This window comes from Amaranthus tricolor, chromosome 17, assembly GCF_026212465.1.
Source record: "Amaranthus tricolor cultivar Red isolate AtriRed21 chromosome 17, ASM2621246v1, whole genome shotgun sequence".
Classification (NCBI taxonomy): Eukaryota; Viridiplantae; Streptophyta; class Magnoliopsida; order Caryophyllales; family Amaranthaceae; genus Amaranthus; species Amaranthus tricolor.
Genome location: NC_080063.1, coordinates 5,385,656 through 5,408,645, shown reverse-complemented (window position 1 = coordinate 5,408,645; position 22,990 = coordinate 5,385,656). Strand labels below are relative to the sequence as shown.

At 29.6% G+C, this 22,990-nt stretch overlaps 3 protein-coding genes across 4 annotated transcripts; 2 read left to right on the top strand and 1 right to left on the bottom strand.

Moving 5' to 3' along the window:
* The first annotated feature begins 7,249 nt into the window (after positions 1-7,249).
* Positions 7,250-7,733, top strand: LOC130803669 (mitochondrial phosphate carrier protein 1, mitochondrial-like). Its single transcript, XM_057667871.1, has 2 exons — positions 7,250-7,560; positions 7,655-7,733. The coding sequence occupies exons 1-2, from the start codon at positions 7,250-7,252 to the stop codon at positions 7,731-7,733; spliced, it is 390 nt and encodes a 129-aa protein (XP_057523854.1).
* Positions 7,734-9,506: 1,773 nt separating this feature from the next.
* Positions 9,507-12,841, bottom strand: LOC130804748 (uncharacterized). Its single transcript, XM_057669308.1, has 2 exons — positions 11,907-12,841; positions 9,507-10,178 (listed from the first exon to the last, which is right to left on the bottom strand). Exons 1-2 carry the CDS (start codon positions 12,688-12,690, stop codon positions 9,883-9,885), a joined length of 1,080 nt encoding a protein of 359 aa, XP_057525291.1. The 5' UTR covers positions 12,691-12,841; the 3' UTR covers positions 9,507-9,882.
* A 4,666-nt stretch (positions 12,842-17,507) lies between these two features.
* On the top strand, positions 17,508-22,990 carry LOC130804746 (thioredoxin domain-containing protein PLP3A-like). 2 transcript variants are annotated; one of them, XM_057669305.1, is made up of 9 exons: positions 17,508-17,750; positions 17,920-18,026; positions 20,268-20,342; positions 20,672-20,719; positions 20,828-20,970; positions 22,064-22,136; positions 22,309-22,370; positions 22,496-22,593; positions 22,690-22,990. In XM_057669305.1, exons 2-9 carry the CDS (start codon positions 17,943-17,945, stop codon positions 22,794-22,796), a joined length of 690 nt encoding a protein of 229 aa, XP_057525288.1. In that variant the 5' UTR covers positions 17,508-17,750; positions 17,920-17,942; the 3' UTR covers positions 22,797-22,990. The 2 variants fall into 2 exon arrangements, with proteins under 2 accessions (XP_057525288.1, XP_057525289.1); XM_057669306.1 differs by having other exon boundaries at positions 17,527-17,750; positions 17,927-18,026.

Sequence of the window (22,990 nt, the reverse complement as noted above, 5' to 3'; positions counted from 1 at the left end):
AAATACTCCAAAAATATGATCAAGCTACAAAAGAAAAATCCATATATTTCTCTCAAAATGCACAATTATATTTTTTGTGAAGTTAGTTAAACTGGAAATTGGAATGGATTAAAAAAAAATGAGATAAAATAAAAAAATAATAAATTGATAGAAGAGATTAAAAAAACAAAAGTGAGATTATTATCAAAAAAATTCAAAATATAAAAAATTAATGGAACAAACTGACATGAAAATTCATGCAAATCAAAAAAAAAAAAAGTGCAAGAACATAGTATGTGATAAAAAGAGTAATACTCGATATATATTAATGGTTATATAACGATTTATGTTGGGGGAAATTTTAAAAAATAATTAATATTTGCTCGATCTGCTAAAAATAAATTATTTTTTTTAAAATATAAATTTACCTATTTGATATAATTACTGAAAATTAAATTAAACTAGTATTTATTTCTAATTATTGACTTATAAAGAAGCTATGAAGATTGTTATAAATAATACGTTGATTTATCTTTAGCAAATATACGTAATAGGTGAATTTCTTTAAAAATAAAAACACAAATAATTATATGAGACGGTTTCACCGTGAGATATGCCTCATATGAGTTTATTTTTAGCGATCAACTAAAAGTTAATTTATTATTAATAATTTACCCATCATATTAATGATTTTATACTAGTAATAGGTAATCGTATTATTTGTTATGCTCTTTTAAATGAGAGAATAAGCTATTCATGAAAAAGCAGTGGATCCAACTCTGTAGAACAATTTAGTATACAAAAAATTTAAATGATTAATTGTTTAATTCTCTCTTATCTGATCAAATGTATTACTTATTTCGTGACATTATTTACTAATTATTTTTAGTTTATATTTTATTTTCAAACTTCAAAATTAATATATAATCAAGTGAGATTTTATTTTGAATTAAAATAATAAATCGATAAATATGAAATTATTTTGTGACATTATTTACTAATTATTTTTAGTTTATATTTTATTTTCAAACTTCAAAATTAATAATATAATCAAGTGAGATTTTATTTTGAATTAAAATAATACATCGATAAATATGAAAAAATCAATTGGGATATTTGATTAAAACAGGTGGGGGTAATTAAGAGTCAAGAGCCACATAATATACATATTAAGTTATTATGATAAAATTAGATTTTTGTACTTCGTTCAATAGAGGTATTAAATGATAACTATTGCTTGCATTGTTATAAACTATATTGTAGTTTATTCATTTTAAGTATACACATAATACGACATTTATCTAAAAATTGATCTAATTAACTGAAATTAAATATGAGTTGACTAATCAGAAATAATCCATATACAAAATTCAAAATTAAATTGTCAAGATGTTTACCTATGTAATGGGCACATAAGCTCAAGAATTAAAGTAATCCAATTCAAAATGTTAACTGAAAACCCATGCGAACATCCGAATAGACACAGTCTACCTTACTAATTACTATTCTCCCTTTCGAGAGGACCCAAAATTTATAAAAAATTCCTAATCAATAACTGCGATTTATAAATCACTATAAAAAGACAAAAAAATAATATTAAAATAAACAAAATCAAGAAAGATAAATTAAAATAATAAAATTCTCACCATATTACATCCTACCACATAAAAGTAATTTATTAACCTTATAAATAATTATTATTTACTAAGACTTTATCAAATTTATAGACCATTCATTTTAAATACACCCTAGTAAAGTAAAAGTTATAAAACCTGTCTTGTTTAATATTTTTCTTTTTGAGATTTTGTTTAATATTCTAGCAATGAAGATTTTGGCAATTCTGCGTAGGCTGCGCTTTAAGATACTTCACTTTTTAGTAGTTTGACTTAAATTATTACTTAACCAATAGTTTTTCCATATAATAATTCTTTCATATTTTTATTATGAATGTGTGACTTGAGTGCACAAATTAAAGTGTGCATTTATAAGTGGACTCTTGGGATGAAATTCCATGAGTATGTTAATATGGGTGTTTAAATTGGTTACTTAATATAGTGTTAAATGTGATGATTAAGTGTGTTGGTTAATGCATGAGTTATGGATATTTTGATGGTAGCACTTAATTATGGACCTTAAAATGATTGATGAATGAAGTTGAATAGTCTATGGCTCTGCACTAAATGCTCAAACAAGGTAGCCCAAAGAATCCCTTGTGCCTTGAACGAGCGTATGAAACAGGAGCAAATAGAAAGTCTAGACTTCAGTCGCTCGAACGAATGAAGTTGAGCGTAGTGTGCTGCACTGATTAAAAGGTTTGAACTTGGAGCTGCTCGAACGAGCTCCATTACTGCTCGAACGAGCGTGACTGTCTGGATGCCTTAGATGCTTTCTTTGACTAATCAAGTCTCTTGGAGCTGTTACAAATTATTCATTTTCAGCATTAAGGATGTATTAAGTGAGCAATTATCATTGAATGTACTTAGCACTATAAATAGAGAGCTCATTAGCAAACCAAAACACATCAAACACAACCTCTAAGTCAAACACACAGCCTTTGTTTATTTCTTACTCAATTGTAATACTTCATTATAAGAGTGTTTTGCTCCATTGAAATAATACAAACAAGCAACTACACATCCTGAAGGACGAAGCCATCATTGGGTGAACCTCTTTAAATCATTGTGTTATTTTTCAATTTTATTTCCGTCAAACGTTTGTTAGTTCATTGAAATCGTTATCGTTCATCAAAGTACTTCGCATCGTATCGGTCTTAACAATTATTTCAGTTTTAACTTTTATAAGTAGTGCTCTTTTTTTATTGTTATTCTCGGATAAATAATCAAAATTTTAGAGTCAAAAGTTTAATATAAATTTTCATCCATCCACATAAAAAATTATATTTAAGTGAAAGTATATATATTCTCGTCAATAAATGTTTTGTCTAATTTTTATAATTATTTTAAACCCATAATTAAAGTAATTTAATTTTTGTATTTGCATTAAAAACTGTAAAAATAAAAAATTAAATGGAAAGATGAAAAAAAAAAAGAATAAGTAGTTTGTATAAATATGGTCAAAATGATTTTATTTATTGTGTGAACAATAATCAAATATTTTCAAAAAATATAGTAACACCTAACGGGCATTATTGGGAACTTCAAATTGGCATCCTACATGGAGAAAACTTCATAACGAATGGATATCATTTAGTAATTTGGAAAATTTAATTTCAAAATTTTGATCTTTAGAGATGATTATTTTTAAAGATTCATTTTTTTTATTCTATATAAAGGTTCTACATTTGCATGTTATTTTTTTCAAAAAGTCTAAATGACCAACATATCACCTCATAAAAATAAAAACAAAATCATATATCACTATATCATCTTTTTATGAGAAATAAAAAAATTTTAATTGGAGAAAATGTGTCGACACCCCTTCATCGTACACCCCACCTAACACCAACACCCCTACCACTTTAAATGGATTTACACGTGTACATTTAGTGCATCACTATAATTTTAAAGTGATTAATTAGAAAAATAATCTAATTATATAGTCCGTTTAATTGTGAAACAATCTCATACAAAACGAGCTGATTTATTTATCATAAGTCGGAAAATAAATATATATTAGAGTGTAACTAATTTATTTTATAAATTTTGACTTTTTTTAGTAATAACGACCCAATATTTCACCATTATGCATGTTTTAAGGACTTTTGAATTCATCTAAAAAAAAAAGATTATTGACTCAAAAACAAATATAGAAATGTATGTTATTGGATAATTTTGGTTTAATTTCTTACTGGAAAATAATGGGTGAAACTAAAAAAAAAAAAAATAAAACCTAAATTTTAAAATATTATTCAAATCATTTGCTCTCAGGTGAGAATATAGCTCATGGATAAGCTCATTTTCAATCATACATAATATTTATTGGATGATGATTCACTATTTTTTATTTGAATTTCATTTTAGACGGAATTAAATTTACCTTTTTGGTATAATTGTTGAAAATAAACTAACTATTGTTTTATTCTTAATTTTTTACTTACAAAAAAGCTTTGAAAATAAAGATAAAGAATTGGTTAGTTTATTTTTTAGCAAATATACTTAATAGGTGAATTTATTTCAACTAAATAATAATTGAGTTTATTGTCGATGAATAAAGGAAAATTTGGCTTATTTTTAACCATCTTCCCTTAAAAGTAGTCGCTCATATTTTAATAAATGTCCAACTTGATTAACTTGGTTTAAAACCAATTATAAAAAAAAATTGGGTAAGAAAATATGAGACCACATAAGAGAAGAGAATAGTAAAAAAAATTAGTAAGAAAAAAGTGATAATCTAATGACAATTGTACGGTATATAAATAGTCGGTACAATGAGAGTATAAATAAGGAAAAACACTCTCTCAGAGGAAATGTCTTATTTCTTTTTTTAGGTAAGTTTACCTTGAATATCCTATTTCTATTTATAGCATCCATTTTTTACCAGCTTATCCTTAAAATTTCACTTTAATTTAAAAATAAAAGTACTAATATATTTTTTTTACCAATTTACTCTTAAAATCACATGTCATCTACTTATTTAAAGTGATCCCTACCTTTTCTTAATATTTGTGACAAATCAATATGGGGCATTAGTTGTAAATTGGAGCGAGTATAAAAAAATAAAATGATTAACGTAAATACTTTCTCCGTTCCATATTGTCCGGAACATTAGAAAAATGACACTATTAATTTACCTTTTTAATTTGTGGTTAATTTATAATCTATAAGTTAAAACATAAACATGTTGGATTTTGTTTGAATCATCTTAATACAAAGATCATTAATATCAAATTTTTATAATTTAATAATATAAATAATTAAAAATATTAAAGATTGAATTAGTGCATTGAATTACGTAAAAAGCCAAATGTTGTAAGTATTTTGGAATGGAGGAAATATATAAAGAAAAATAATACATTTAATTTGATTATGATAAATTACTAATGTTAAGGTATAGAAAAATTTTTGCTAAAAAAAGATTTGGTTCATGGGGATTGGGAATTAATACTTTACAAACTGCCGACTTGACTAGTCTTATCATCCACAAGCTTTGCCAAATTATTTGACCAGTTTGTCTTTCGTTGCATATACTTTATTAACTTCTAATTTTTTTTTAGGTTATAATAATTTTTTGAATTATCATTGATTTTTTAATTCTTATGCAAAATATTTATGTAGCATAAAACCAAAAGGAAAAATAAGTGTATTTAAAAATATAATTTTTATTAAATTTTTAATATTTATGTCTATGGTTAATATTATAATCTTTAGAACGAAGGGGACAACTAAAAATAATAACTTTGACCACCTTGAGACCCAACCTTAAAAGTTTCTAATACTCCTATACTTTAAGAGACCACTTTTCCCATGGGATTAATTATGATTGCAAATGCTATAATAGACCACTTTCCCCATGGCTTCGTTCATGAGTTGATTTATAATCACTATAAAAAAAAATAATAGTAAAATAATACATAGCTAAAAAAGTAACAATATGTTTGGTAGGTAGTAATAAACGGTAGTAATGAGAATGAAAATTAGTGTAATTTTGGTTGAAAAATCTGTTGGCTATCTTGATGTCCATGCTTGTCCATCTTGAATCATCTCATTTTTTTATAAAATTTATTCCAATCATTATTATTGGGATAGGTGGTATTGGATGGTGATGGAAATTTGTGAACAAAAAACTTTTTTGTGATCAAAGTTTCATTACCATGAAAATGACATTGAACTTTTGATGAAATTTTACACTATAAGTCATTCCCATTACCATTATTTAGTACCACTAACCAAACGAGCCGTAAATTTAAATCACAAAACTCCCATCCTTTTAAATCTTTCCAAATAAAAATAATTTGTTAAATTCACAAATCACCATTATTTACTAACTCCTCCTCATTAACTACTTGTCAATGTTAAAGCAATAATCTTAGTCACTATTAATTCGCTTGATGTAAGATTGTAGCTAGCTAGGAAGGATAATTGCGTCGGAGCCTAAACTGAGTTAGCGTAATTAAAAAATAAATTATTTAGGTTGGTCTCACCAATCGTAAATGATCCGCATAAGTATGATATTGTCCGTTTTGGTTCGATGCATGGATTTGTATTGTGCACATTTCCAAAAGGCCTCATAGTAATTTAAAATTTGTTCACTTATGATATGAAATACTCTGTACGAGCATAAGGTCAAGGCTCATTCACTCAACAGATAACAAAATTTATTACAACTTTATTCGCTATTACTAACAGCAAAAAAGAATACCAAAAATGTGCAATTTAATTGTGATGTCGATTGAGGAAGTAAAAAAATACACCATTCAAATGATGATGAAAAAAGGATTGTTAATTGTTCTCTATTAATAACAGCGAATAAGTAATACAATATTTTTTCTTTTAAATATAATGATTTTGTCATTTTTGTTCGTTATTTCATTATTAGTAACAACGGACAAAGTCTTAGAAGATTTTTTTTAATTGTTAACTGGGTTTGTCTCGTTCTTTGTTACTAAAAAGGAATAAATCCTTATCTCATATAGTTTAATTTGGAAATTAGTTTGACCTTGCGTTTATTTTGAATTTTTTTATTAAAATGTGCTAAATTTTTCAAATTTTTGAGATTTGTCCATTTGAAAATTTGGGCCTAGCCCAATTTTGAGGGCTAGGGGGAGGTAAAGCCCCAAGAATGACTAGCATTGGCCCATCAAGTATTGGACTGTTTGTTGCTGTTGTTTGAAAGATTGAAAAAAATAAGATAAATAAACAATTTAATTCCGAATATAAGATTCGGAAAACTTATGTCCCAGAATAAGCTTCCGTACATCCAAGCCTAGCCTCGGGTAAGTCGCTGTTAGTAACAGCGAATGAGGAGAAAAAAAAAATATTAAAAGGCCCTAAGTCGCTGTTAGTAACAGCGACTTAAAAAAAAAATTTTTTTTTTTTTAAATTTTAATAGTACTGAACTTGAAGTCGCTGTAATTTTTTGTTTTTGGAGCAGCTCGTTTTTAACCTTCAAACAATTATTTAATAGTAGATGAATTAAGTATATAAACTTGTTATTGTTTGATTAATCTTCCGATGTGGGACTGTGGGTTTTTCCTTTCAATTCCCTATCCTCCCTTCCAATGTGGGACTTGTACATGCAGGCACCTCCAGTGCTCGACGAGAATTTAAACTTGTACATGAATTGACGAGTGTGGGACCTTGTAGTTGTTCCCATGGGCTTTATGAAGACTCTCTGTGTGTTCCCTTGCCGCCCATTATGCCTATCAACTTTACTTAGAGAACAAGGGCCTTTTGTGCTTTGGAGAGGGTGGGCTACCAAATTCTTTGGTTATGGTATGCAAGGTGGTTGTAGGTTCGGTCTATACGAGTACTTCAAGAATCTCTATTCAAATATGCTGGCAGACAGCAACAGAAATGTTGTTTTCTTTGCTAGTAGTGCTTCTGCAGAGGTGGTTGCACCTGTTTTTGGTAAAGGGTTGCTAGATGGATTCCCAAAACTATATGCTGCCGAAGGACTCCATGGGTATGATTTTAGTAATTGAAACTTACTATATAGATAAATTGTTTGTGTTAATTTCTTCTATTGATTGCTACTGCCTTTTCATTTCAATTTGCAGTTTTTACCGAGGGCTTATTCCACTTTGGGGTCGAAACCTTCCATGTAAACCCTGCATTTCTATAACATTCATATACTAATCATTATATTGTAAGGATTAAGGATCATTCGAATTGTGTAAATATGGTTTTAGATTTCAAATTTAAGTCGACTTTGACATAGTGCAAGGATCATTCAATACCTCGATGTTTGTGGTGCAGTCTCGATGGTGATGTTCTCGACATTTGAGCATACTGTGGATTTCTTATATTCTAATATTCTCAAGTCAAAAAACAGAAGATTGCTCCATAGCAAGGCAGCTTAGTGTAACATGTTTAGCAGGATATACAGCTGGAGCAGTGGGTAGTATTGTTTCAAAGATGAGCCGACATTAGTCCCACATCGGTGCTCTATTCGTGAGCTAATTTTTGGTTTCATTTATTTTGATGTATTCCAATAACAGTCCCACATCGGAAGATTAATCAAACAATAACAAGTTTATATAGTTAGTTCATCTACTATTAAATAACTGTTTGAAGGTTAAAAAACGAGCTGCTCCAAAAACAAAAAAATACAGCGACTTCAAGTTCAGTACTATTAAAATTTTTTAAAAAAAAAAATTTATTTATTTATTTTTTTAAGTCGCTGTTAGTAACAGCGACTTAAGGGGTTGACTGGTCAACTCCTTAAGTCGCTGTTACTAACAGCGACTTAGGGCCTTTTAATTTTTTTTTTCTCCTCATTCGCTGTTACTAACAGAGACTTATCCGAGGCTAGGCTTGGATGTACGGAAGCTTATTTTGGGACATAAGTTTTCCCGAATCTTATATTCGGAATTAAATTGTTTATTTATCTTATTTTTTTCAATCTTTTCGCTGTTGTTTTGTATGAATTCAACATGATTATCCAAAATCTTCTTCCACCAACAGCTATCTATATTCTAACTATTGCTTAAACATCAACGACTTGACTACTGATTAGAGAAAGATTGAAACAAATAAGCAATTTTAATAAAAAAATAAAATAAAATAAAAAAAAATCTTTAGGTAAACTTAATTTCATAAATAAGCGTTTTCATGTCCGAGTCTAAGGTCAGATATATTTGCAGTTAGTAACTGCGAACAAATAATTTTTTTGTTTTTTTGTCCCTTGTAACGTTATGACATTGTTTCTCTTTTGTTCGCACATACTAACTGCAAACAAACAATTTTGACTTTTTCTGACCAACTTTTTTGTTCACTGTTAGTAACTGCGAACAATCCTGACCTTAGGTTTAGAGATAGAGACGCTTATTTTTGAAATTAAGTTTAACCGAAGCTTATTTTTTTAAATTGCTTATTTTTTTTAAATTTTCTTAATTAGACACCTAATCATTGGCGCTTAGACTATTAATTTATTAGTTTTATAGAGTTTTGAACATGTCATCAAAAAGTTCTCATATGGAAAAACTTTAATTTTGCTTGGAGTATATATATAGTCTTGGTTATATTCCATCTCTTAAAATTTAAAACTTAGTTTCACTCTACAAATAATTATTAAGATGAATGAATTATACTTCCTATCCTATGGTTGATATTACTTAGTACATTTCTTATTTCACATTATCCAATGTAGTATAATTAGTTTCGGGTAATACATTATAGATTTATTTTAGATTTGCATTGAGTGGAATCAAAAAATCTCAATTGATTATATATTTTCTAGTACATAAACAATAAAATGTAAAACAATATCAACAGATGAATAGTCGTTATTATGTAAGTGTAGCCACTGATGATTCCAATTGGAGTTAGTACTATATAATGAAATCAACCTTATCCAAAATTACAAAACAAAAAATTTTAGCAGCGTAAAGATTTTAGATAATATTTTTCTAAAAGTTTTTTTTATTACATGATACACTAAAAAAAAGAAAAATTTATGTAAGAATCAAATTTAAAATCTGAATAAAGAAAAGTAATAATTACTTTAATTGAAACATGACTCGAATTACAAACCAAATCATCTCAAAACCTAAATGGATGAGCTAAAAACGTGAGTTCTATATTCTCATATAGTTGTTGCTTTCTACATGTTCTCTAACTATAATAGTCACTATCACTATATACTACTTCATATGTCTTTTTAAATTCGCATTATAAATCTTATATATTGTGAATTTTTTAATATTAAGATGCAAACTCAAAAATACAGAGAAAGTAATTACTAACTAACAATCCATTATTTGTTTTAGGATACCATACAAGTTCCTTAATTACATGATATCAAAATCTCATACATAAGTTCATCTAACAAGAAGTTAAGCACATATTGACCCAAATCCTTAGACAACTCTTCCACAAAATGTAACTTCATTGATTCACACTTTGTAACCCACTTTGGTTCACATGCTTTCTCTTCACTCAACTTACAAACTTGTCCCAACATTTCCACAAAATAATTTTGTTTGATTTTTGGCATAATTGGTTGTGGTAGATTTTCATTACTTTTCATTTTTGGTAATGATTTTCTCTTTGCTGAATTTTTAGTTATGTCTCTTCCTTTCCCTGTTTCCAAACAATCATAAAATGAGTGTCAAATATCATTGTTATAAAATGTTGTAATCCTTGTGAGAATAGATTGATTTTGGGATGGAGAGTAAAAAATGTAAATGAATGAAAATAATTTTAGCTTTTTTACAAATAGACAAATGCTTTATGTAAGGATATATGATAAATTATATAACATATATGAGGGTGTTAACCATCAGATTAAGATTTTAGTTGAATTGATTTTTTTTTATATGGTAACAGAGCCCATGTTAAAGCTTCGAATCTTATAATCTTATTCACCCTTCCTTTTAGGTGGAACTACTTGCTGTAAGTATGAGGTAGACTTATGTCGTATCCACACTTTTAACCTAAAAGGCTCTCGTGTTAAGGGTATAATAGAATATATAACATACATGAAGTCGCAATCACCAACTTAAGCTTTTGGTTGAATTAATTTATTAACATTAACTCTAAGAAGTTTAAAATAAAAATATATACAATAACTAATTAGGAAAAGCTATGTGGCTTTTCTTAGGATTAGCTAGCCTCTACGAGATTCAATTTAGTTTTTCTAAATAAATTATAATAAATCATTTAAATTAACATACCCCCAATATATGCATATTTTTTGAAACTATATACTTCCCTCTATTTAAACTAGCACGGTGAGTTAATTAGTATTCCTTTTGCCCCATATTCATTCAACATTTGAATCTAGATTACCCTCAAGTAAGTTATAGGAATACTATACTATAGGAATACCACATTTAAGATTTATCCTTTTCAAAATGCATTTTGTATATAAGATTAAGGTTTAAGAGCCATAATATGATTTGATTAATAATTTTAAAAATAAAACAAAATAAAGAATACTTCAAAATTAGAAAATGTAGTAAAATAAATGCAATCCTAACTCCCTATTTAACAATATTAACTTTGAGCTTTCCAAAACATTCTAAAAAATTCTCAAGTGTGACCTTATTATATATAGTTACTCCGTTCTATAATACTTACTATATTTTTTTTGGCAATTTTAAATTACTTGCTATATTTTTATTTTTAATAAAACAACCATATAAATATCTACTTTATCCCTATTTTAATCATACTCTATACCTCCTTAACTTTTATATCTACTATCTAAATATCTACTTTACCCCTATTTTTAGTACAAAAGTTTTTTTTTTTTTCATGTTCAATTTAGAATTAAAATAGAAGGAATAATTGTCTTTTATATATTGTGCCCACCTTTTTTTAATTCTTATACCCATATAAATATAGCAACAAAAACAGAATAGAGAAAGTATTAATACAACTTATTTTTTGAAATGACAGCTTTATTATTGATTTCTTTTATTTGGAGTAAGTTAGAGAATTTTATAAAGAAAAATAAAGCTTAACTAGTATTAATATATTAGTACTCCATAATGTAATGCACGTATAATTATATAGAAAAAAAAAACACCATAAAATTGAAATAATTCAATAACAAGAGTACATTAATCAATGAGACTACTCATTTTTAAACACAAATTTTTGTTTGTAACTCTCATCATCCGTGAAACAATTTTCTTACATGAATTGAATAGGCAAATTAATATTATTATTATTAAAATATGAGATTTTTATTTTAACGTCGTGTTAAAGAGAGTTTCTGAATTACAATTTAAAAAAGAGCCCTCAATAATTAGTAAAAAATAAATATGATGCATTAATTATTTAGGAAAAGACAAAAAAACAAACCTTTAGAAAAAGGAATAAATTCCTTTTGAAGATGAAGAACAGAAACAGGAGTTGATGATAGTAGTAGATTATCACTTTGAACTTCCTTCCTTGATCCAATAAATTTCCCTTTCTTTACTAATTTTCTTTTTTGTATTACATTCTTCTCCTCTAAATTAATATTACTAAATCTAGACCTTCTATAATTACTCCTACTACACTTTCCATAATTAGAAGTATAACATTCTTCATACTTTTTCTTACTCCCATTCCTATAACCATTATCTTTTCTTCTACAAGTATTTTTTTCTCTCTTACTCTTCTTACATTCATGATCACACATCATTGTTTCTTCTAACATCATATGATCATCAGAAACCTCCAAATTCTCATCTATTTTAACCAAAAAATTATGCCCTTGTTCATTGAAAGAAGCAGAGGTTCGAGCCCGACGATGAAATGTGTTTCGGGTTGGATCAAAATTGGGTATAAAATGTATTGAATTCAATGATTTGCTTCTGAAAAGTGAGTTTAATGTGGTGTTTTTTTGATTGTTAGGTAATGAGTCTAAACCCATTAATCTTGCAATGATTCCAGGGTTATTGTTGTTATTGATTGAAATAGTGGAAGGATCATGGGTTAATGGGTGGGTAAACGGGTCAATTTTGATGGGTTTTTGGAGGGGTATATGATGGGTAGAAGGAGATGGGTGGGTAGGAATAAGATTAGTGGTGCAAATGAATCTTTTGTAAAATGTAGTGAAACAGCAAGATGTGGGTGGATTATCTGCATTGTGTTTAGTCATTTGGTATTTTGAAGAAAAGAAAAGAAAATAAGTTGTGAAAAGAGGAATTTTAAAGAGAGTGACTGATAAATACTTCTACTTGTACAATGAAGTTGAAACAAATATAGAGAGGAAATTAAATGAAAGGGTTAATGGAATTGAATTTAATGTGAAAAGGATGTAAATTGTGGAGAATTTTTAGTCAAAGAGTTCACATTTGAGAAGGGTAAGTTGTCTTACTTGTAAAGTTTGTACCATGATGTTTTAAATTATTTGTAATATTGTAATTAAATCTAAGTTAAAATATAATCAAGTGATATCTTGTTTGATTTGTCTTAAAGTAATATCATTAATATTAAATTATTATAATTTTTATATATTAAGAATTGAATTAGCTTGGATTGCGTGAAAAATAAAATGTTGCAAGTATTATGAAATGGATAAAGTGTTATTTTCTTGGATTAAATTATGGATTTGATTTTTGTATATGGGTTATCTTGCAAAATAGTTTACTGGATAATTTTAGCTTATTTTAGACAATATTTAATGAATTAGCTAGTTGAAATAGGTTATTATTATGAATAAACTGTTTTTAAACAAGAAACTTATACGGACATATTTAAAATTAATTAAACAAACACTTGATAAAATGAGTTGGTCAAAATCATTATTTTAACCGACTATCCACTATTAGCCTATCAGGTATAAAAAGTTTTATTATTGACCTACCTGTTAATAAAATAAAAAGGAAAAACACATTTAATCTAATGACTAATGAGTAATAGCAAAAGGTTTGACGTACGGAAGTATAATTAAAAATGTGTGGTCGAGCAGGAGAAGTTTAGAAAAGACGAGGAGGAGAATGATTAATTAAAAAAAATGGTTGGTGTGGGCGAGGGTATAGAAGTAGACCGTGTAGTGAATCTGAGTGTGAGACTGGGTGCTGGTCAGTGTCGGCACGTGGTGACTAGCGTGTGCAGAGCCGAATATGTTGACCTTTCGGTTCTTTTTACATGGCCATGCTCAATGCTCATGTTTTAACTCAAGGCTCATGTTTTAACTCAAGGCTTTCTACGAGTGCTACTCTTTCTTATTTTCGGTTTGGTTCATGATTTTTTATTGGAAAAGTAAACCTTATCTAATATATTGTCTATTTGTTTTGAATAATCTCTACTATTGATTATTTTAAAATATTTTAACTTTTGTATATTCTTTTAACAACACTCTTTGTCACATTTTCACTGGCTATTATAGGTATTAGGTTGGCTATTATAAATATTAGATGGTACCTACTAGCTGCTATACTCACTTCTTTTACCTTCTTATGTTTCTTCGCTTGTCTACCCATACTCCTCATCGTCGATCTGTACCTATAATAGTCGATTAAAATATAACAATAGGTGCTGTCAGCAAAAAAAATACAAAGATGGTTTATTTAGAATAATCAATAGTAGAGATTATTCACAGCAGATGAGCAATATGTGAGATTATTTAAAACAATTTTTCCTTTTATATTTGACTCATTAATAAATTTATTAATAGATTAAAAAATTTAAAAGATGTTTAATAAATAGTCTCTCTTGTTCCATAAAAAAATTTCCACAAGGAATGTTCACCAAAATTATAAAAATAGAATATTTTAAATGGTAAGTTTATTATTTATATAATAATAAATTTGAAAGAAAAAAGTGAGGACAATAAATTTTTAAAAAATATTAAAAGAAAGTTAGTGGGAAAAATAGGAGGACCACTATTAAAAAAATATTTTAATAAAGTTAGTGGAAAACATACGAGGACATAAGCAATATAAAAATAAAAATAAAGTTAGTGAAAAATATGTAAAGGCAATAAGCATAATTAAAATATTAAAATCAGGATGAACATGGTTAATTTTGTCCATAATTTTGATATAAATAGAAAAAAAATTTATGGGAACAATAAATAAAACAACCTGAAATAACAAATAGAAATAAACATCTTCAAAGAACGAAGGGATTAACAGTTTAATGGGTTGCAAAGATGATTTTTAAAAAAGAAAAGGTTGGTGTTAGTTTTTAAGTTTTTCATCGATTTTTAGTTTATTACCTTATATTCGTAAAAACAATCAACTTTTTAATTTAATTTAAACAAATATTTCTATAACTAGTTGAACCAATACTTTTAGCTTATTAAATAAGTCAACAAAAATGTCAACAACTACTGTCATTTGTCAAATATTGTAACATTTCCATTAAGTTAAAATATCTCGTCAATACAGTACAATCCTTTTTTTTAGTATACTGTATACCATCATGTTATTTTCTCATTTAAACATTTTGCACAATACAATCTTTAGAATTTATTAAAATCGTGCAATTGAGTTCTTTGGTAAATTAGCTAATAAATAAGGATTTGTGAAACAATTTTGAACCAAAAGACTATTGTTTAAGTAAAGTTGTAAAGCAATTTTTATAGTTTTGCTCCCTTAACATGTGTATGTTCTCCGTTGGTCTTTTCAGTGAGTATTTTGTGGTTTTGTAGATTTTAGAAAGTCTTTTAGATCATACAATATAGAATTAGTTAGGATAATTTATTCGATTTTTTAAACTCGAATAATTTGGATCGGATTTCCAATTATTGAACTGGATACTAAATTCAGATCTGAATAGATTTCGACTAAATATTGACTTAAAACATAAAAATTGCATAGAAATATGTTGTAAGATCGCCTAATTCTCAGGGGTTCTTACAAGCTTTAATCACGGATTAAAAGAAAGAACGATGAAAGAACGATGGAAGGAAATGAAAGGTAGTGTATGTCGAATGCAAGGACTGAATTTGTTTGTGTTTTCATATTGATTTTCGAAAAATGCAAATGGAGGATAGTTATGGCTAACAAACGAAACTCACTATGAATTTACGTAGCAAGTAACGACGCTCTTAAGGCATAGTTGCACGCGCCAAATACACCAAGCATAAGAACTTTTGCTAATACGACTTTAATCCAAGAATCATACAAACAACGAGGATTGAAACAAAGCGTTTCGAGTTTTCTTTTTCATTAATCAACTCTTCTGAAAATTACATTACATGCTAAGCTATTTATAAAGACAACAAAAACGAAAGAAACTAACTCGAAAGCCGACTCCCACAACCGTGCATAACCGGTTGGAGTGATGTGTGGGAGTTACACAATGAGGCCAGTTATCACTCTTGGTAACCGTCCATTTTGTGAGTAACTTCTCACGTAACCTCAGTCTCATTATTGCTTATTACAAACCCGACTCATAACCACCTAATAATTCAGAAATTAACCACTTAAAAACCAAAAAATAACTACCTAATATTTCTGAAAATAACTCTTAAAATAACTCCTAACAACTACCTATTTTCTGATTTTTTTTTTAATTTGAGTACATGGAAATAACTACATAGCTACTTGGACTAAAATGACTTCAAAGAGATGATCTTCCACACGCCTAGATTGGCATCTTTTTTGATGAAATTAGCTTTCGTGCTTTGACTTGATTTCCGTCTTTGATTTCCTCTTAACTTAAATAACTTCCGTGCTTTGATTTGATTTCCATCCTTAATTTCTTCTTGACAATACTTAAAATACATGACATATTTTTGTCTTTTTTCTTAATTACAATTAAATACTAAAACATAAATGGATCGATCTAAAAAATAAAAACATGAAATAAAACACAAACTAGAAACTAAACATTAAAATTAAGTTTGAAAGAAACAATGCTTGACTACGAATGATCTTTGAAAGGTAGATTAAATGAGTGCTTGTTACATGAGGGTGTGGCGCCAACAATTGCAAATAAAATTGAGTGATGGCTTGATATAACCCAAACGAAAGCTTCCCTTGTATGATGTTGTTGATGTCTTCGGATAAAACAAGCCATGAATAAAATTTCCTCCCAATTTTGAAATATCGGTAGACTTTGATTTGCAACAAAATAAAGTAGATTTCGACGAAAAATAATGACATGATACTTGAAAAGTGGATAAATTCGGGCAAGCAGGTCAAAAAAGATGGGCTACTTTTCAATTTAATTGTACAGAATTTACGGGTCAAAATATATGGAGTATGTGCCACTAAATTTTGATTGAATTTCCGATGAAATTTGAAATTGAGTCAAAAAATTGACAGGTCTAGCATCACCCACATTCACATCTCACAATCTTCATTCTGGAGTCTCAATTGCCAAACAACCATAGTTTGAAATGGGTCAAACTCGGATCAAATTATGCACATTTCGACTTTACTCTAAATAAAGTCTAACTTTTTTCACCTCCACCTCTGTTTTGAACTCAAACTTTATAGTTTACTCTGACTCGAACTGTCAAACCCTTGACGTCATCTTCTTATGTCATCATTTTATTGAAAATCAAATCCATTTAACAATAGGAGAACTCTCAAGAAGATTTTTTTTTAAATAGACAACGACTTGTCTAAATTCTACCCAACAAACAAATATAGTTTTAATAGTTCAACTTAATAATTTCAATATGCTATGATTCATTTAAATTTCACTTAATAACAAGAAGCAAACTCATAGCAATAACAGTTTTTCGAATCAACACATCAAAATTCTAACATTGTTGGCATATTGGAGAAAATTCTATTGTGGGGTTTAACAATTCTACTATCAATGATGAACGTAATGACTAAAATAGACTATCAACATTAATGTCGGTGTTTCTAACATATGCATCAGTTGCATAGATTTAGTTTACAAAATAAAAAAATTTGTTAAAATATGATTTATAATATTATCTAAAATTAGCAACCGTAAAAAAATCTTTAATAAATATACCAATCAATTTCGATTAATTTTGTGGAATTTGAAAAATACAATACTATTTTGTTAATTTTTTATGTAACTTTTTGCAAAAGTTCTTCGCAAAAAGAAGAATATCCTAAAATTTACAGATCATTATACCTTAAATGTAATTTTTAATCTATGCTCCTCAAATCTCAATTCCTCCCTTGAATTGAATTGGAACAAGTGAACCCGCAAATCTCGAATTCTCACAATTGTGCAATTCGTTCAACTAATTTCTGCATTTTGGCATCTCCAAGATTTAAGGTTAGTGTTACAGAAAACCAATTTCTGCGTTGATTTTGAGCTATTTCATTTCAATTTGCCTTCCACAGGGTTTAAGTAATTCTTCGAAGAGTATAAATCCTTTGTATATTTCATTATTTTTGCTCCAAACTTTGTTGAATCTGAGGAACCTTTTCAATCTGTTTGCAAGAGATCAGAGTAAGATCATAAAAAATGGAGCCAGATTCTGTAAAATCAACTCTCTCCAATTTAGCTATGGGTAATGTCATGGCTGCCGCTGCTCGCAATCTTCAGAAGGTTCAATTTTTTACTTTCTCTGCCCTTCAATTTATGATGTTCTTATAGTTCATTATTGTGCAATGAAAGTTTAACATTATCTGGGTTTATACTTCATTTCCTGTATCATGCTTGATGTATAATATTTCTATTTCTGGTGAAACTTAGGTTAAAATTTTTAAGTGTGTGAAGAGTAGTTGTTAGGGTAATAAGGGAGGAAGAGATGTTCTGTTAATGTAGAGCGTTGGCAAGTATGACGTGCAAAACCAAACAGAATTCTAATCGTCTCGTAATATCGGGTAAGGCCTGAGAGTCGCCAACAATCAAGAGGAAGGAGAATTTAATTTTAGCTGTAGGTGGTGAGAGTCGAAGTCTTTTCACTGGAGTGAAAGAGAAAGTCTTATATCCCCATGATTTTTAATACTAATTATCTCACAAAGGCCCTTTGATACTTAAATTGGCAAATGGAATAGATGAAGAGATGGAGAGTAATAGCTTAATCCTAGAGAGAAAGTGATTTAATTGATGTGACAATTTATGAAAGCTTTCTCCATACAATGGATTTTGCGGAGTATTTATAGAGATTTGTGTTTCTTGTCATCATGGAGCTATGAATGAGTGCTGGATCAGACCCATTTGAGGGCATCTTGATCAACTCATGCGAATTGGGCTGAGGCCAAAACAATTTCTCTTTACACTCTTAGTTACAATATATTTTTCATTCTTAATCTCACCATTTTTGGTAAGTTTGCACTGGATTCTCGATTGTAGAAAGTTATTTTTCACCTCGTCTACCTAATGTGATGGTTTGCAAACTTGAAACAAGCTAATATGCACGAACATAAAGACATGAATGAAGAATCGTGTTGGGAGTTCTGTGAGAAGTATATGAACTATTTATGTTTGAGTGACCATTATTGTATCACTGAGAATCGTAGCTTGAGCTCAGTGAACTTCCCAATTCAAGCAATCAAGGAAGGCCCCCTTGTGAGTTGAAGGAGAAAAACCGAGATTTTCCAAATCCAATGTGACCGCTTCATGTGTGAGAGATGTCAGGATTGCATTTGTACCTGTTGCATCAGTTTGTTATGGAGCATTTGTAGTAATTTTTAGGAATTGAAGCAATGCACATTGCAGCAATGAATGAGAAGAATGGGATTTTAATAGTGATATTATTTGTGTGGGGATATTTTGGTGGCAAGCAACTGCAGTTTATAAATCATGAGACTTTATCTACTAGGAATTGTTGTTTATTATGAGTATCTACTAAAACATGCACAAACATGTTTTTTTTTCTTTTGGTTTATTTGATAACAAGATTGTTTTTTCTTTTGGTTTCTGCCTTTTTGGGATGGAAGGCATGCAAAAATGTGTTGTCCTTGTTATATCTCTTATGAAAAAGCATTTATAATAGAGCTGTCAACACTTGTAAATCCACTCTCATTATCATGCAAGAAGTTCCAGTGTGTATAATTTACCCCTCATTCAAAAGCTTGATGATTGTTCACTTACAATGCCTTGCTAATGCAACAATCTTATTAACTAGTTTTCATCAGTTTTGAGCTTCTCCATGTCAAAGAACTATAATATGTGATGCACTATAGCCTATAAATGGAGAAACTTCTAGATGTCAATTTAATTTTCCCTTTTCCCATGACTCCATAAAGTAGCACATTAAGCCAATTATAATACTAATGAGGTACTTATATCATAATGGTTGTCCAATTCTATCCAAATGTAATACATAGTATTAACTAGCTTCACCCAAAATCCTGATTTGATACTCTTCAATTCTGTTAACACATGTTTCTAGAATCTGCTTCTTGTTATCATGTCGGTGCACATTTTACTTTAAGGAGACTTACAGGTTTCTTGGGCTGATTATCCTGGCCTAAGAGTTTGGCAAGAGAAATATGGGGAGGGGGCAGAACTAAACATTTGTTTTTCCTCCCTTCCAAACTCAAATTTCACTAAACATGGGTTGGCAAGAGTCTCTTATTAACTAATGAACCAAGTAGTTAATTAAATAAACGTCTTTCGTTGTTTACATCATTCTGATGTTGATGATTGTTCAGTTACATAATATTTGTTGTAATCTCGATATTGAAAGATTAAGCGGTTTAGCTTTGACTTTGATTGAAACACATGATGCAATCTCGTGTTTGTTGCTTTATAGTTATCCAACCTCAAGCCATTTTTTTGGGGTTCGATGCTGAAAGTTTGGCTTGTAGTTCTAAATAATTCTCTAAATTGGTGTTACAGGAAATGTTGGCTCAAGAGAAGACACAGGCATCAAGTTCTGCTAATGATGAGATTGATCTTGATGAGTTAATGGACGTAAGTTTTAGAGTCCCTAGCTTCTTGGTTGCATATTCGTTGCTTATGATTTGCTTTCGTCTGTCTTTTTGAATTTGATACATTTGCTATTTTTGTCCTTTTCGGTGAATTTGCTATATTTATGTTTTGGGAGTGGACCCAAACACTTTATCCTGTATTCGTATCCACAAACTCAATCTCCTTCCTCATTTCATTCACACGTTTCTTGTTTTTTCTCTTATTCTCCCACTAGCTCACCAAAACTAAATAAATTACATATATTTGTAGGAAACTTAAAAAGACAAAAGTGTACTTCTGAATAGCTCAACTATTTTTTGTTGTAATGCCAGGATCCAGAACTAGAGAAACTACATGCCGAGAGAATCGCATCCTTGAAGGTTTTACTTCTACTTTTTCTAGTCCAACATCACCTTTTAAAATTTTTTTTTATTTGGTGTCTTCTGCTGACGTCTTTAAAGTATTCACATGAGAGTTTCTCTGATTAGAAAGAAGCCGAAAAGCGACAAAAACTGAAGACTCAGGGCCATGGAGAATATAGAGAGATAACTGAAGGTGATTTCTTGGGTGAAGTAACTGGCAGCGAACTAGTTATCTGCCATTTCTACCATCGAGAGTTCTATCGATGCAAGTAAATCTCCAGTTTAACTTTCTATTTTGATATTGGTATTCGACATTCATTTTGTTGAAATGATTTTTGATGCATTTGTTCTTCAAATACATTTTTAGTGAAATGTACTACCCCTATCTTCTTTAATCTTTAACAATCCTTTGGTTTGGTTGAAATGTCGTTTTTTGTGGTCTATTGAACTAGGTGCTCTATACATCCTGCTACTTGATCATTTATCTTATCAAACATTGAGCTTGTTATCTGATTGCCACTCTCACGATCTCACCCCCAATGCTTGTATTTATTTCCCCTCCTTTCTGTAGAATGCTGGCTATGGACTTTTTTTGCCTGGATCTCGTCAGCTTCTTTTTTTTCTTTTCATCCTGCCCAACTTGATCATCTGTCTATTCAAATATTGATTTTGTTATATAATTGCCCCTTTCCCCCTCCCAATGCTTGTCTGTTTATGTACCGTCCTTTCTTTAGAATGAAGGATATGGAACTTTTTGCACAGATCTCATCAGCTTGCACTTTCTGCTTTGTCTTGTGTAATCATTTAAGGTTTTTTTATTCGTGATGTGTGCATCTCTTGGATTGAGATCTTAAGAAATAGATTTATTGTTTAAATGGGCAAGTTCAATAGAGAAAGTGGAGCAGAGGTAGCTAACCCATTTGGATTTTTCGTAAATTTCCCTACTCATCTGTTGTTCGCATACTCGCGTCATCAGTTATACACATCTAAATAACTGCCCATGTATGATCGTCTAGTTTTTGTTGTTCATATAAACAAATACAGGGACTTCCCTAATCCCTATATCTCAACATTTATTCTTCTACTGAAAGAGTGTTCAGAAGTCTGTTTTCTTTTGCTATGCGTTATACTTATATTCTAAGCGTGATTATAGTTCCTCTCTGCTGCAGATACTTATTCATGGTTTACTTGTTATTTGGCTCATGACATAAGAGCTGAATAACAAGGCAAACCATGAACCATGAAGAGTTGACATTCCCACGCTTATGGTTCATGTAGCCAACCCCACGTCGATAGGATTAAAGCTTTGGTATAGTTGTTTGCCTTGTTAGATTTAAGAGTTCTTTTTGCTTTCTTTTTCAGGATAATGGATAAGCATCTTAAGGCGCTTGCACCAAAGTACCTTGATACAAAATTTATCAAACTGGATGCAGAGGTTAGTGTCCTTAGTAATTGCTGCTGATTTTAAATAATGAACTTCCTTGACTCGTTCCGATTTGCAGCTTGGTCTATTGTTAAGCTTTGCATTTTTTGTGCTTCTACCGATATGAAGTCTAAGATTTTAACAAATGGTTAGCTGATGGCATGCTAATATGTACCATATGCAGAATGCCCCCTTCTTCGTATCCAAGCTCGGAATCAAAACTTTGCCGTGTGTAATATTGTTCAGGTTAGTATGCTGTCTAGTTCACTTTTGTTCAATATCATTCCATCGACGATAATTAATATTAAGCATTCAACTGCAGTATAATCAAAAATTTACAGTAATTAATCTGAGGTTTCTGAATGAATCAGGAAAGGAATTGCATTTGACAGATTAGTAGGGTTTGAAGATCTTGGCGGAAAAGATGATTTTCCTACCCGGAAACTGGAAAATCTGCTGAACAAGAAAGGTATCGTGACGCATGTAGCCTATGTCTCTCTTCTATCTCAGTAATGAAGCAAATTGGCCATTGATTTTATATCTGCCACTGATTGGTTATTTGCAGGTATCATCAACGAGAAGAAAAAAGATGACGACGAGGAGGATGATTATTCTGAAAGTAAACGAACGTCAGTCAGATCATCATTTAATCCCGATTCTGATTCCGATTAGTGAGTGAAGAAAAAAGACGGCACAATACTCGGGTCTTGTACTATTCCTTTGTTGAAATTGATACGATTGTATCTTTTATATGTTTTCGATTGAGGACTGCGATTTTAGCTAGTTACTCATCGACAAAGAACTCTCCCTTTTGGTTCTACATTCCATACTTATATTTATAGTTTATGATGTTTGTGTTAGCCTAA

What these genes read in the sequence shown, in the direction of transcription:
- LOC130803669 (XM_057667871.1), top strand. Translation starts at nt 7,250, where the DNA reads ATGGGCTTTATGAAGACTCTCTGTGTGTTCCCTTGCCGCCCATTATGC. An exon ending in GCTGCCGAAGGACTCCATGG is followed by an intron (nt 7,561 to 7,654) that starts GTATGATTTTAG and finishes TTCAATTTGCAG; the next exon opens with TTTTTACCGAGGGCTTATTC.
- LOC130804746 (XM_057669305.1), top strand. Translation starts at nt 17,943, where the DNA reads ATGGAGCCAGATTCTGTAAAATCAACTCTCTCCAATTTAGCTATGGGT. An exon ending in AGAGAATCGCATCCTTGAAG is followed by an intron (nt 20,720 to 20,827) that starts GTTTTACTTCTA and finishes TTCTCTGATTAG; the next exon opens with AAAGAAGCCGAAAAGCGACA. An exon ending in CCGTGTGTAATATTGTTCAG is followed by an intron (nt 22,371 to 22,495) that starts GTTAGTATGCTG and finishes TGAATGAATCAG; the next exon opens with GAAAGGAATTGCATTTGACA.
- LOC130804748 (XM_057669308.1), bottom strand. Translation starts at nt 12,690, where the DNA reads ATGACTAAACACAATGCAGATAATCCACCCACATCTTGCTGTTTCACT. An exon ending in ATTTATTCCTTTTTCTAAAG is followed by an intron (nt 10,179 to 11,906) that starts GTTTGTTTTTTT and finishes GTTTGGAAACAG; the next exon opens with GGAAAGGAAGAGACATAACT.